The sequence below is a fragment of the Malaya genurostris genome, chromosome 3, assembly GCF_030247185.1.
Source record: "Malaya genurostris strain Urasoe2022 chromosome 3, Malgen_1.1, whole genome shotgun sequence".
Taxonomy (NCBI): domain Eukaryota; kingdom Metazoa; phylum Arthropoda; class Insecta; order Diptera; family Culicidae; genus Malaya; species Malaya genurostris.
The window spans coordinates 223657369-223672437 of NC_080572.1; the positions used below are offsets into that span (position 1 = coordinate 223657369).

The 15069-nt window shown below is 36.1% G+C and overlaps 1 protein-coding gene across 6 annotated transcripts in view; it reads right to left on the bottom strand.

Moving 5' to 3' along the window:
- Nucleotides 1-15069, bottom strand: part of LOC131434941 (motile sperm domain-containing protein 2-like) — a 64040-nt gene that overhangs the window by 37755 nt on the left and 11216 nt on the right. The window contains exons 1-2 of one of the 6 annotated variants that reach the window (XM_058602248.1): nucleotides 6780-7139; nucleotides 4946-5183 (exon numbers count right to left, since the gene is read on the bottom strand). In XM_058602248.1, the coding sequence (XP_058458231.1) occupies nucleotides 4946-5045 (100 nt within the window). In that variant the 5' untranslated portion in view covers nucleotides 5046-5183; nucleotides 6780-7139. Of the gene's footprint in view, nucleotides 1-4945; nucleotides 5187-6564; nucleotides 6715-6754; nucleotides 7140-15069 lie in introns of those variants that run through there. The other 5 variants (XM_058602246.1, XM_058602245.1, XM_058602244.1 and 2 more) reach the window with 5 other exon arrangements.

Below are 15069 nucleotides of genomic sequence, written 5' to 3' on the forward strand. Positions count from 1 at the left end.
TTATTCGTTTGGACAAAAGTTTTCATTGTCTGATGGTGACTTCGCCTTGGCTCTCTTGGTCGATGATTTGGATGGTGGCGCCTTTGGTGTTGATTTGGCCGGTCTTTCACGTTTTTTCTTAGCCGGAGCATTTGCTGTAAGAGCAGCTAAATGTTTGACCAAAACTTTGGCTTGCTTTGTCTTGACAGCAGTCTGCATATCACTGACAATTTTTCACTATTTGTCAAATAAAATGGGGTGCCGGTAATCGAAATCGGTACACATTTTGAAAATGACAAAACAAATCTTAGGTTGCGAAAATTTTGATGGCATCCAGTATTAAATCACGAACTAGATCTATTTCACCTCATAAATATTCAATCCACTCATCTTTCCGATTGATGCTCTTCAATCTGATACTATAAAAAAAATCAGAAAAAATACTTTTGTGTTGATTTTCACGCAATTAAAATTTGTTTTGAACGCAGCATGTACCAGCGTCTGTTTGCTTCGATATTCGGCACAAAAAGAACGTGCTGTTATTACACACACATGACAATATTCGGAATGACGCTATCTGCTTTTTGTCAAAAGTTACGGTGGGGTGCCGGCAAACGAACACTGCCGGCAACCGAACACCTTCCCCTACATATTGTAGAATTGATCTTTTGTGTTTTTGTAAATGGAAAATCGACAACGAACTGCATTTTTGTAGTGAAACATGTAGTCGTACGCCCGAAATGTTCAAGCGCTTTTAAATTAACGTGTTCTGATGATTGTACACCAATTTCTGTGAAAATAACAGTCTATTATTTTTAATGAGAATCATCGGAATGGTGTTTGAGAAACATGTATTCAAACATTCTTAAAATTTCAGACGATTATGATCAAACTAATGTTTCATTGAACCTTAAAAAAAACTCGAAATGAATTTTTCTTAAATATTTTCCATATGGCATCGATGGTAACAGTGAGTTTATACAACGTAACGGAACGTTCACGCAACGTAATGCCTTATATTATTGAAATAACAGGAAACATTAACATGTTAATATTTCGGAAACAAATGTTCTACTTGTGTTTTTTTTAATCTTCTAGTTGAGTTAAACAACAGTTTCAGTGACAGTTGTTCTTGTTTTCGTATTATTCACGCTCGAAAATTTCTGTTTATGTGCCCAATTCTCGCCATTTGCGGGAAGTTTTACTTTTCTGTTACAATTCGAAAAAAATGCAGTTTGAGCGCATCGAATGCTCTCAGAAACTTACGGTGATGCTGCTCTGAGTAAAAGAACGTGTCGGGAGTGGTTTCAACGTTTTAAAAATGGTGATTTTGATGTCAAAGACAAACATGATGGTGGAAGAGAAAAAACCTTCAAAGATGAATAACAATTTACTACGAGCTCTTAAAACCGGGTGAAACCATCACAGGAGATCGCTACCGAACGCAACTGATGCGCCTTAGTCGCGCGCTAAAAGAAAAGCGGCCACAGTATCAAGAGCGACATGGCAAAGTCATCCTCCAACACGACAATGCTCGGCCTCACATCGCAAAAGTGGTCAAAAAGTACCTGGAAACGCTGAAATGGGAAGTCTTGCCCCATCCGTCGTATTCCCCAGATGTCGCCCCTTCTGACTTCCACCTATTCCGTTCGATGGCACACGGCCTTGCAGATCAAGATTTTCAATCCTTCGAAGAGTTGGAAAAATGAATTGCTTCATGGATAGCGTCAAAAAAGAACTCCTTTTTTCGAGCCGGGATCCGAAAATTTTCGGAAAGATGGGAGAAAGTTGTCGCTAACGACGAACAATACTTTGAATAATACATCTGTAAGCACTTTTTCGCAATAAACCTTTAAATTTTGGAAAAAAACGGCGAAAGCAAAGTTGTACACCTAGTATTTCTAAAACAATTGTAGAACATCTTGAAATTTCAATAGGTTGTTTGCTACTTGGGATTTAATTTTATCATAATTTTATCTACTTGAATCGATTTGTAGAAATATTTCCAAGCCGTAGAAGTATTTTAACATCGTTTATTTACACCCGGCTTTAACCTAGTTACGGTCGTTCGCCGGAGCAGTAGAAGTAATGGAATTGAAAATCTGTTCAAAATTGCTAGAGAAGAGGTGTTTGAAACATGATCACTGTTTGTTCTGTTACATTTATCGTATTTTGAAGTAGTCCTACGTGAACATACTCTAAATTAGTCTCAAAACTGCTGCATTTTGTTAATCATATTAGTTGATAGCTAAATGTATAAAAATCGGCTACACCTAAACGGAGCTTACTCACTTTTCTCACGGAGCTTACTCACTTTTCTCAGAGATTGCGGGTAAACTTAGATTGAAATGAAAGGTCTTATGGTTTCATAGATTGCTATAGAATTTTCCCCGCAACCGACTTTCACAAGAAGAATTATGTTTATAATTTCAAACCGTTTCGATTTATAGGTTATGTTAGTTTATATCAAGACAAACTTTTCTGTTTCCTTACCAGAATCAGAGGAAAGTATTTTGAAGAATATCACAGGGTTATGTATGAGAATTTTTTTATGAATGATATGAGAAAGGTATCATTACTCCATTAGATGCATTCGAACAGGTTTTTGCCTTTTCCATATAAAAAGACTATGTAAACACTGTGCAAAATCGACATTTGGACGGAGGCGCGGAGGTCCGAGTGTCATATACCATTGCGTACCAGCAGGGCTTGTATTGTGAATCCTCAAACGAACGAAGCAACAAAAAAAAAAAACATCTGCTGTGAACACTTTGCTTGACATAGCTGAATGAGAGACCTATATTAGAAAGAAACTGAATGCGTGAGAGTATATGCTACTGAGCAGATCAATTCCCTTGCCTATAGTAAATTGCCTGTGCTCTCAGTCTCAGTTAACACATGAACTAAGCAATCCATGGCAATGTAATGAAATGTAGGATTCGCTCTCGTTAGTATTGTATGAGAAAGAAGGCCTTGCTTCACGGCGTGCTACATGACGCGAAGCAAAGTCAAATAGGCAATGTTTACCGCGTTTTCACGGTGTAGGTTTACAGAAATCATTTTTGAACATAATGTTCGCATTTTAAGACCAAGTTTGATCACATTTCAAACATACTTTAAACATTTTATAGCAGAAATTTTGCATTTGAGCCCATTTTCAGAACGATCAATTTGTTTCTTGGGAGTTTACACTGTGTACATATTCTAGAAACATAAAAAGCAGTGTTCTTTAAATTAATATTCATCGGAACTAAACGTTATGAATCTAGTTTCTTCATAGGCTGTTTTTTCACAAGCGATGGCGAAACGAGGTGCAAATTGTTATAAAACATACTGGTAAATTCATTTAGTTAGCAGATCTTGTTAATTAGTGGATATATAAATCTATTTTGGGACTACTAGTCCCCGGTTTCTGCTTCCGAAAGCACTAATAGTGAAGAGAAGCTCCAAAAACGGAACTCTCTTCGATTTCTCAGCAACGGTTAAACCGATTTTCACAAATCTTGATCCAAATGAAAGCTCTCATTGCCTTGCAAGATACTACACAATTTAATACAGATTCGACTTCCTGTTTGGAAATTATCTGGCGATGATTATCAAAACTTTCAAACCGTCATACGAAATGACGATGCAAAATCGGTACACATTGGTACGAGCTGGCACGGAAGAAGAAAACACCATCGCCTTTGCTCAGTTCGCAGCGTGCTTTATTCAATTTTGTATAACGTGCAGGGTTGCCACATTCAAATCTATATTTTGCCGGAGGAAAATCTGTATATCTGTAGCGAAGGATCAAAATTCTGTATTGAAAATCTGTATATGAAAATGAAAAGAAATTGAAGCGCAACGAATGGAAAAGGCCATAAAATCGAATCTGAAAATGACAGCTGCTTTTTGTTTAGAGATAGCGTTAATTGTAATGTAATTGTCAATCATTTCGTTTTACTATCTTGTATTATGACCAAGCTTTCCATCTTATCGGAAGAAATTTTAGAAAACATTGAGAATTACGCTAAAATAATTACAAGAAAATTTAATATAGATAAACCGTCATTAGCAGATGGAATCATTTGTAGTTTTTACCATCCTTGATACTTTCTTTTATTCAATTTGTACCCAATTGTTAGTATTATCACAAAATCATGATAATGATTCTATTCTATAAAAGTATACTTATTGCCTCTCTCATATAGAAAGTTTATGCAATCACTTGAAAAATTTACTAGTGATAATTGGCCCGGAAGGCTAAGTGTCCTATACCACTCGATACAGTTCATCGATCTGAGCAATGTTTGTGTGTGAGTATGTGTCGAATAATGTCACTCGTTTTTCAGAGATGTCTTGACCGATTTTCACAAACTAGGCTTAAATTAAAAATCTCATAGTCCCATAGGTTGCTATTGAATATCATCATGCGTTCATAGAGTCAAGTTTGTAAGTAAAGAATTCTTATTAACCTGACATAACTGTTCACCAACTGAAAAGGTTATGTCAAATTTATACCCAAAGAAAGTTTATAATTTTTTTAAGTTTGACAACAATGTTGCTTGATAGACCACTAGATGGATTAAAACAGGTTTTGTTATTACAATTGCCATGGAGAATAATGTTGCATAACAAATTACTTCTAAAACCTTTATTTTCAATCAACCTTTCTCATTATAATGTTGTTATTTGTATGCGATCGGAAACTAGTTCCAATAGCAACTGTTACTGTATTGGATTTGTTTACACCAGATCATTATTTACCATAAACATCGGGTTTGATAGGCGTGAGTCAATACTAATTTCGAGTTTTGACCAAGGTCACGATAGCATTAAATTACCATGCCATTAAGTAAAAATAACCCTAGCGCCGATGAAACTGTTTGGCTCTATTATCAATAGTAGCATATGTTTTCGTAATATTTCGATATCTACGTCTTTAGTTATCACATAGGCAACTCGGAATTAATGATCAACTTACGGGGAATCTTCGCCGCGCTCTTCTCCATCTTCTGCTGAAACTGTCGACGCAGATCGTTGACCATCTCCGGACTGGGGTTCATCGTGTCTGGAAGGGTCATTTTGGAAGCACTTTGATCAGCACGACTCACTTGGGACTTCTGCTGAGACTTATTGAATACTTCTACCGGATTATAACACTTATCTGTACACTATTGTATAATTGCAAATCTGCTTGGCACTTCTTATCACCTTTTGTTCTGCTTTGTAGTTACGGACACCAGAATGAAAAATGGAGTTGATTATTACAAAATTGCAAAGAGCAAAAGCACACTCATTATTATTATTATTATTCAGTGATTGGTTCTCAACAAATTCACTGGTTTGTATATGAATTGAAGTCGTTAACATCGTCCTACACATGGCGCCATCAAAGCATCTCGTTTCATCGTATGTTCAGCATGTTGTGAAATCCCGCAGCCTCCACGAAAAGCATACGATTTCCTCACATTGACCCTAGCTCTTAAGTGAATTTCGGTAGCTTTCCATCGAAATTTGACGCACTCATTTATCTCGTTCCGCTTATACTATTGCTTTGCTTATACCTACACACACCTTCCGATGGACCTTCAGAATGCATTATTGAACCATTGCAGCACACATCCCTATTAGGCACTAGCTTGGAATAGCTATAAAGGTGTTTAGTCAATGTGACTTTTCACAGAAATGTAACCGAATTAATCGTAGGCTTGAAACATTTGGTTGAAAGCCAACGTACATCTGCGATATCTAATGAAAATTGGGCCGTTAGATTTAAACACCTGGTATATCTACGCTATCACATTACGTCAAAGCAAGCCAGGTGTTTGGGCCGGATTTTATATTTTCTATAACAGTGTTTGCAGTTACACGAAATGTTGTCCCGATTGATAGTAGGCGGGTTAGTGAAAATAACTGCAAAAGCCTTTAGATGCTTCGCTAGAGCAAACTGAAACTGACCCAGGGTAGTTTCATCTAACAAACACTTTTCATGAAACTTAGCAACGGGGGGTGTGAGAAATTGTTCCGGAATCAGGTTCAAAACTGATTCGAATTCCAGTTCAATGACATTCAGAATGAGTTCTATACTAACTGTGATCAACTCATCATAATTGACATAAAGAATCTCAGTTTTGGACGCACAAAAAACCAACAACTTTACATATTTATTTCAATTACAAACCAGAATTATAAGGTCGAGATCTGTCATATGCAGGCACAAAAAGAAATGTTTTCCATCGACCAGGGACTCGTTTTTTTATACTGAGGATATTCACAAATGCATGTAAGTAAAGCAAATCGTTCTGTATCAGTAGAAGATATTTTAACGCAAAAAATTAAACAATTACAAAAGACTAATTACCTTTGTAATTGTTTAATTTTTTGCAATTAATTGTCATGCATATGAAATGGTTTGAATCACGATAACCTCATTCAAATTTATGAAAAACTGGCAGCACATGCGGACTTCGTTCTTATTTAGGTTACAATCTCTATGTAGTAGAAGTGTCATACAATAAAATAACACCGTTCCTCGGTTGTACATAGATCACTGATAAGAATTGCTTGGAAACTGCAATGCCATCGATAAAACATGTATACTTCTTTGTTGACATTCGTATGTACACATCGACAGCACCAAACTGAACGGCCTCGACTTCTCACTTGTTGTTTTTGGATATCTGACTTCAGAAACACGTGCTTATATCAATACACACAGCACTTCAGTCGCAGAAATTCCACACCACTTAAAAGCTCGCTACATGCCAAGCGTCCAATATCTGATACATACGGCCAATATTTATATTTTTGGTCACCTCCCGAAATTACGGCTTTGAAACCAAACACAAGAACTGAAAACTACTAATCAAACAATGGACTAGTAGTTGCAGCTTGCATCTGCCGTTGCACGTCACAAAGATGCCTTTTTGTTGCCTCGCGGTAAACAATGCACTTGTCGCGGTTTCGCGTCTCGACGTCGCCACCGCCCGTGAGGCTACGATCTGTCCCAGTTGATGGCTGAGATTAATCTGAGCTCGGCCGCTCGACAACGTCGTAGATTTGGCGCCTCGGTTCGATTGCGAGACAGAATCCGGCCATTGCTTTTGTTTTCGTTCTTCATAGTCGTGTTTGTCTCGTGTCTGTCTCGTTGCGTTTGCCGACGGAGTTCTCCAAAGCCACAAGTGAATCTAGTTATTCGTGGTTTGAAACGGCATGACACTGCGATGATGGCAAGCGTGCATTGCTCACACGCTAGCTCTCGATGCGATCCACGGAGATCTGATGGACGCACCGCAGAGTGAGAATTGTGATTTCTGACAACCAACGGAGAGTAAAAGAGTAGGACGCTGAGTGCCGGACGAGAGCTCAGCTCAAGCCGAAACGTGACTTTCGTTTTCTATAATTAATTCTGAACACATGTTCCGGGTAACACCCATTATGACTAATTTAAGCACACAAATGTTGTCGCAAGTCGTATGACGCAAAACGTGCCACTCAATGGTAATATATGCCTTGGAATTCTGAGTAATCTAAGCATGGTTGTGATTACTGTTACGGCACTTGATCTCATGTAATAGCAAACAGAATCTACTGAGATTTAGTTCCTGTTTGGTGCTCGATCTTATAGTACATAGATAGGTCAACCGTTTCAGTACAGATTACGAATATTATTTAATGCATACCGTCTTCAAAAAAAGTTCATTCAACCGGATCATCCAATATCAGTAAATATTAGTTTATTCCGGTTCATTTAAACCACGTTTCTGTTTATGCAATGATAAGAAAAAAAATCTTGCTTTTCAATTATAACAATTTCAACCATGTGATCATTTGCCACTTGCTTGGGTGTGGAAACGCTTTATCCGCCTAACAGTTTTCGATTTATTTTCTACAATTTACTATCAATTGATTGATACCAGATTTAAGGGAAGATGGGGCGAAACGCACCTAGAGGCAGAATGCATCTCCTGCTTTCTCAGAAGAGTCTACAGCCAGTTTTCTCACAAGAGTCTACAACGCGTTTGTAATTATGAGCAGTGCAGTAAAACTTCATTTAATTCAATTGGAACTGAATGTGGAACATGTTGACGATCTCTCCACTGCAGTAAACTTCACTCGCTGACACACACAAAGTTTGCTGACGGCCCGAACGAGCAGCATTCAGTTCATCACTCGTTTCTCTTCAATCGAGGCTCAGTTTAACCACCGTCAGTTGATCTCTTGAAGTAACAAAATATCTCTTTCAATAGTGTGAGAGCGGCCTTCAAATGAGGTTCATGTAAACATTCGAATTGATTCAAGATAATAAATGAAAAACTAATCAGATAGCTGAAATATCAATCACAGAATACACATAAATTAATTGTTTCCTCCTTAAGTTTTCATTTTTAACACTTTACTCCATTTATAATTCTATTCGTTCGAAATTGCTTACTACCAAGAGCGAAGACATTGAAGCAGCTAGACTACTTGGCACTTGAAACTGAGCAAGCAAAACTTCAAATGACTAGGTACGATTATTCAACTGACGATGAATTCTGGGAGCTTCACTTGAAAATGGCAGCAAAAGTCAAATGAATTAGAAGGGATATGCTGACGATCAATGGCCATAAATTTCATTTTCATCTTATACTATTCGATTGAAAATGAAATTTTACTGATTATGAGAAATAATGGTGACGGAGGGTAGTCATACATGAAACATTCACGTTTAGTTAAAATATGGAAACATTTTCTTAAAGGGTACGTTGTACCCCATTTTCCCCTACAGGTATGTAACCAGTTCATAATAATGTGTAAAGTCAGTTAAACACATTATAAAGAATTTATCCATATAATATTCGACTATCTGAAGCTTGATTCGTCGATTACCATCTTACCGGTTTTTGTCTACACATTTATTTTTTTCGCTGAATCTCGGCAAAATAATTGCCGAGATTTGCACCGACGAGTACTCGGTAATCATTCCGGCAAAAGATAATATTGCTGAGAGTCTCGATAATCTCGAGTTTGACAAACGTCAGTTATTCCCGAAATCGTCAGCAAAAAGTTTACTGTCTGTTCGGTTTAAAATTTACTGAATGTTCGGCAAAAGCAACGAAGTGAAATTGATGAACTTTCGCCAATTGAAAGTGAACACAGAATTCATTTTTTATTTGAAAACATTAAATTGGGAATCGCGATTTCATTTCAATTCGGTTTAAACATACAAAAAACATACATTATTTTTCTTATGTTATGTTATGTTTCGAGTACGTACAAATGTAAAATATGTCATTCGGACTAAACGCAGATTGTCGAATACAAGGATGACTTTTATCGTATCAAAGAACGCTCACCAGCAACACTTCACACGATTCAATCAGTGCCATCAAAGAGAGACGGATATCATCGCAGAAACAAAAAACCGACATGGTTCATTTAACATAAAATAGACACCAATGCGAGAGCGAATTTCTCTCGATGACGTGTCTGAGAATCATAGGTTTTATATGGGCTGTTCTAACTATGTGCATATAACCCTTGTTTAAGTTGTGTCTATGAAAATGTATGTGAATGCTCCACACAAGGGTTTTGAAATATTGCAACCTAGTATGAGAATCATCAAGTCGAATCATCGATTTGATTTTCTGCAATAATTGTCAACTTACGATTCTCTCTTGGTAAATTCCACACAGCACCAATCATTATCAGACTGAAAGGTGCTTTATATAAATAATCAACAACAATTTGTAGTTATTATACTTACTGAATAGATCATAGATTCTCACGTCTTACTTTAGAACTAATTCCGTTTTTTTTTTCTAATAACCACTGCAAAGTTACTCTGAAGTGTAAATGACAGTCGTTTAGCCGAATTTCGTCAAAAGTTAACACATATTCGAAATTTCGGAAAACACATTCGACGATTACGGGATAATTGTCAATCACTGATGAGTCCAGAAAGTTTTGCCAAATCTCGGCAAAAATATGCTATTTGTCAGAAAATCTGTAAATCTGCTAAACGAATCTTGGATTACATACCTATGTAATATTGATTACCAAGCAATCAGCAAAATTGAGCGTTGCCGATCTGTCTCGGCATTTTGCTATACCGAACACGAGAATTGGTTTTAAGTGACTAACTAGCCATTTCATCGAAAGTCAGTTCGTCGGATGCACAATGACACGGTACGAACGTTGGTCAATGGAAATCAAAATATAAGACAGTAAAGACAGTACGTAAACATTAGCCACGATCACGGTTTTAAATTATTCTGAGATTTCGTTAAAAAACATGATTTTGCTACCCTCTAGGAATCAATTGATGCCGTTCCATAACAGAAAAATAATCATTCAAGGGATAGCCTAACTTTCGTTTCGGCCTTGACTCAACAGTGCATAACAGTTTGTGTTGAACTGTTATGCCACCAAGCAGTTCATCTGATGAGTCAAATACGAAACGTAAACATATTCAGAAAATTGATATTTTCGTAATTTTGAAACTAAAAACATCTTTGGGACAGATATCTATTTTCAATGTGTGTAAGAAATTTAACGTTTGTTTGGCAAAGTGATCACCAAGTAGCAATTCGCCTACAGAGGCGCTTCGAGCAACCCAATAATCGTGTATCGGCTCTTGTGTTCGAGTTTGCATACAATGGTTAATCATGCATGGAAAATCGAGCGCAACGGCGACTTTTAGCAAATTTTCGCTTGTATACTTTACTCAGCTTTTCTAATAGTACTTGTACTACATTCAAATAAAAATTCTCACTTCATTTAATTGAAAAATCACATGATATGGGATGAATAGAATCATCACGTACAATTTACGTAAATTTAATGCGTTTTTGTTGAAAGTGTTGAAGTTTTTCTTATTGTAAACGAGTTCCTTCTACTAAAACTGAAAATTAACCGACCAAAAATTATTTTGAAATCCTTCCAGTTTCGATTCTTAACTCAACTTAAATTTAATCGAATTTCAAAACACACATTACTTGTAACTTTCTGCTAGAGTGCATATTTCATGCAAAATTTCTACAAGTGCATGAAAGCTAATTACATTTGATCAAAATAAACATGTCAGACCATCGAATCGTTTTCATAGCTTCGCGTGCTTTCACAGTTTCACTTTAGTTTTGAATGGCCAATCAGAGCGATGCTTCCTAACTGATATGTTGCCTACTCCATCAAAACCATCGTCTTTGTTAGGGAAAACCAATGCGCCAACATAGCGTCTTATATTTTAGCAGACAAAACATGACACTGCTCGCTATTGATCAAAATTTCGATAATTTCTAATTGAAAAAACAAGGCTTTATCCATTCAAATCGACACAAAGAAATATTTCCAATCAGCCGGTGAAATTATAGTAGTGATTGAAATAAAGTCGACTGAGTTGTAAGTATTGACTACATTTCGTTATGTATTTTTCCTTGAAGTTCTAATCTGTATCTTTATATAAAAAACCAAGATGTGTTTCACATCAAAATCGACAGAAAATTTCATACCGTTGATCATAATAAGCTAAAACGAATAGCTAGAATTCTGAACTGCACTGTTTTTCGCATTATTATTCAATTATGGTACCTAATTTAATATCATAAAAATCTCACCGACACCCTTAGTGAGCTCATAAACATAAAATATTCAAATTAATGATATTGCTATTGATATTTTATTAACACAACATTTCCTAACAATTTGGGTGCTGCTGGTTCAATCGTTGAAAAAATCTAAACAGACACAAAAATTAAATTATTATAGCCGTGTTCCTGTTTACAGCTCTGGATTTCCATTCGACCGTGTATCTCAAGTTCACCATTCCGGCCTGTAGTTCAGTGGTCCGTGGCCCCAAACAGATGTGTAATCTATTGATCGCGAACGGAACGAGTTGGTGACTGACCGGACCGGTCGCACAAGCACAACGCAGGGGCAGCTGGATGCGATTGTAATGCTATACACTCTTCAATTTGAGACGAGCATGAAGCTGGTGAGAAAGAGAGAGAGAGAGAGAGAGAGAGAGAGAGAGAGAGAGAGTGTACACGAAAGCGAACCAAGGTCGTGGTATTTCAGACTTCTCTTTTGGTATGAAGTTTCAATGGCATCGACTTCACTGGTGCGATTCGGTTTGGTCGCAAGATAGATTTGAGTATATTGTTCGAGAGAATAAATAGTATGAAACGAATTAGTTTTCATCATACTTTTTTCAATACATGCAATCGCCTCCGGTAGACAGACTGAGAAAAATGCTGGACAGGGTATTTTGTTTATGTATAACTCAAGTACACATGTTTCGAATGTGTTTCATCTAGTTTAACGGTGGGATTGGTAGAAAGTGACAAAAACTACATAAATTGATATTTTGGTTTTGGTTCGGTTAAACTTGATGAAGTCAAGTTCATTCAACTAAGCACTGTAGCCATTTAGTTAGTACAAACAGATAGATTTACTTTGCCGGAAGGTTCGTTGATTGGAGAATGGAAGAACGTGCGTTTATTTGTTCAAACAACTCACGCACCTCCATTCCAATAGCTTCAATCCAATCACATGGATCATCATCACGTGTGTCATATTCTTGCTGAGTACCAGTGCGAAACCTCTTTATTTACATAGGCAAACTGTGCAGGTTGCGAAAAATCGACGAGTAAACGACTCGAATCGAACAGCATTGCGTAAATGAGATTGAGGAGGTAATGATTTTGAGAATTTACTAGTCAAACTCACTTCACATTGTGATGTCTTCTTGTGAAACATAAACAAGATCATTTATTGCAATAAGATTTTTTCATATTTCTAAAGACATAAAGACAAAAACTGTTCTTGCCTGAGATTTTGACGTAAAATACTTGTTTTTTTCAATTATAAATAATTTATTTTTTAGAAGTCATTTTCCTCTCGAGTTAGAAAAACTTTCAGACCAAACTAGCGGGGTTCGAAATCGCTCTTTTCCTCATGTTGGTAATTCCATGATTCATAGTCTTAGATAACAATTGTAAAAAAAAACAAATCAATATTAAAAGTTAAAGTACTTTGAACGCAAAATCTCATAGATCTCGAATCTCCGAAAGAGAGTTTTCGAGTTGAATTTTAACCAATTTATATTAAGGAAAGACAATGAGTTACAACATTGTTTTCCGTTTTTCTATTAATAACAAATGAAAGCGAAATTGGATATATTTTTTTTCAAAAATAATGATGCAGCATGTTTAATGCGATTTGAGGTGGGTTCCCACTACTGGAAGCTTTTCTTGGAAATCTCTAGCAGATAGTTTAAACTTTTTATTTTATCTATTTTGATCACTAACTATGCAAAGAAAATCGTAATATTTTCACGACACAAATATTTTTATCAAAAGCTTTAATTAAAAATCAATACATTCGGTCATAAAATTTAAACTATCTAGATACGAAAAAAGCTACGGTATTTCTACTTGAATTAAGTTTATCTCGATGACTGGCCTCAAAGGCTATAGTCGCGAATAAATTTATAAATAAATAAAACCAAATTCTGTGCAGTTTACTAGACGAGAAAATGTAAGTTAGTAGTAACCAAAATTATTGAATGTCGGTTAGTTGAAAATTTGTTTCATTTTGGACTGATTGGTACAAAGAAATGATTTGGTCAAGATACTTTTTAAAAATTAAATTTTCTGCAAGTGATATTACCTCGCGCTCAGTAAACGGGATCAGTGTTTGAGTATTGGCAAAATACTTTTCTGGTTCTTTTTGGGTTGTTAAGGAGTAGCTCTCTATGAACTTTTCCATTGAGCGTATCTTGGAGAATAATATTTCATTACTCTGATACAATTATTCCTGTAAAAACATTGTTTTTGTAAAATCGTTGAAAAGTTTTTCTTCGGGAAACTTTTTTATCGATCATTTCTCCAGTTTTTGCCTTTCTCATATAGAAAGGTTATGCAATCACTGTGAAAACCGACTTTTGAACCAAGGCCCGGAGGGCCGAGTTTCATATACCATTCGACTCAGTTCGTCGAGTACGCAAAATGTCTGTGTGTGTATGTGTGTGTATGTGCGTATGTGTGTATGTAACGTTTTTTTGCACTAATTTTTCTCGAAGATGGCTGATCCGATTTTCACAAACTTAGATTCAAATGAAAGGTCTTGTGGTCCCATACAAAATTCCTGAATATCATTTGGATCCGACTTCCGGTTCCGGAATTATGGGGTACAATGTGCAAAAAAATGTGAAAATAAGTGCACTAACTTTTCTCAGAGATGGCTGAACCGATTTTCACAAACTTAGATTCAAATGAAAGGTCTTGAAGTCCCATACAAAATTCCTGAATATCATTTGGATCCGACTTCCGGTTCCGGAATTATGGGGTACAATGTGCAAAAAAATGTGAAAATAAGTGCACTAACTTTTCTCAGAGATGGCTGAACCGATTTTCACAAACTTAGGTTCAAATGAAAGGTCCTGTGATCCCATACGTAATTCCTGAATTTCATGCGGATCCGACTTCCGGATCCGGAAACATAGGGTAAAGTGGGTTAAAAATTGTATACCATCACTGAAAATGGGGAAAAACCTTAAAAATTTTTCTAAATCAACCTGAAATGTTTTCCAATTAATAGTTTTTATCAGTAGACGGTCAAACAAAACGATTTTGGTTATTCTTTTAAGAATCGAAGAAAATTATTTTGAAGAATTCCACAGTATTATATATGATAGTATGATTGATATGAGAAAGGCATCATTACACCACTAGGTGGATTAAAACAGGTTTTTTTAAAGCATACATTAGTTTCGTTGTAACTTGACGTACGGTGGAATAATTGAGAATTTCGAAAAATAAACTACATTTTGAATGTTTTGAAAGATTTGTTTCTCAGAGCATATTTTTGTTTAGAAAGATCATTTAACTACCTACAACTTCTTCTTAGACTATAGAATTCGAGTTGTAATTGTTAAAAAATAATGTGGTTTAAAACACATACGCCCTTTTCAATAATTAGTCTTGAGTGAAATAAATCTCTAACCCAGTAAAAATACGTTTTTCGTCATACCGATAATACAAGAATTGCTCCTTCTGGACGATTCGGCGTATAATTGCTCTATACCAAGTTATCTATACAGTTGTGTAACTTCAACCTTCAGCT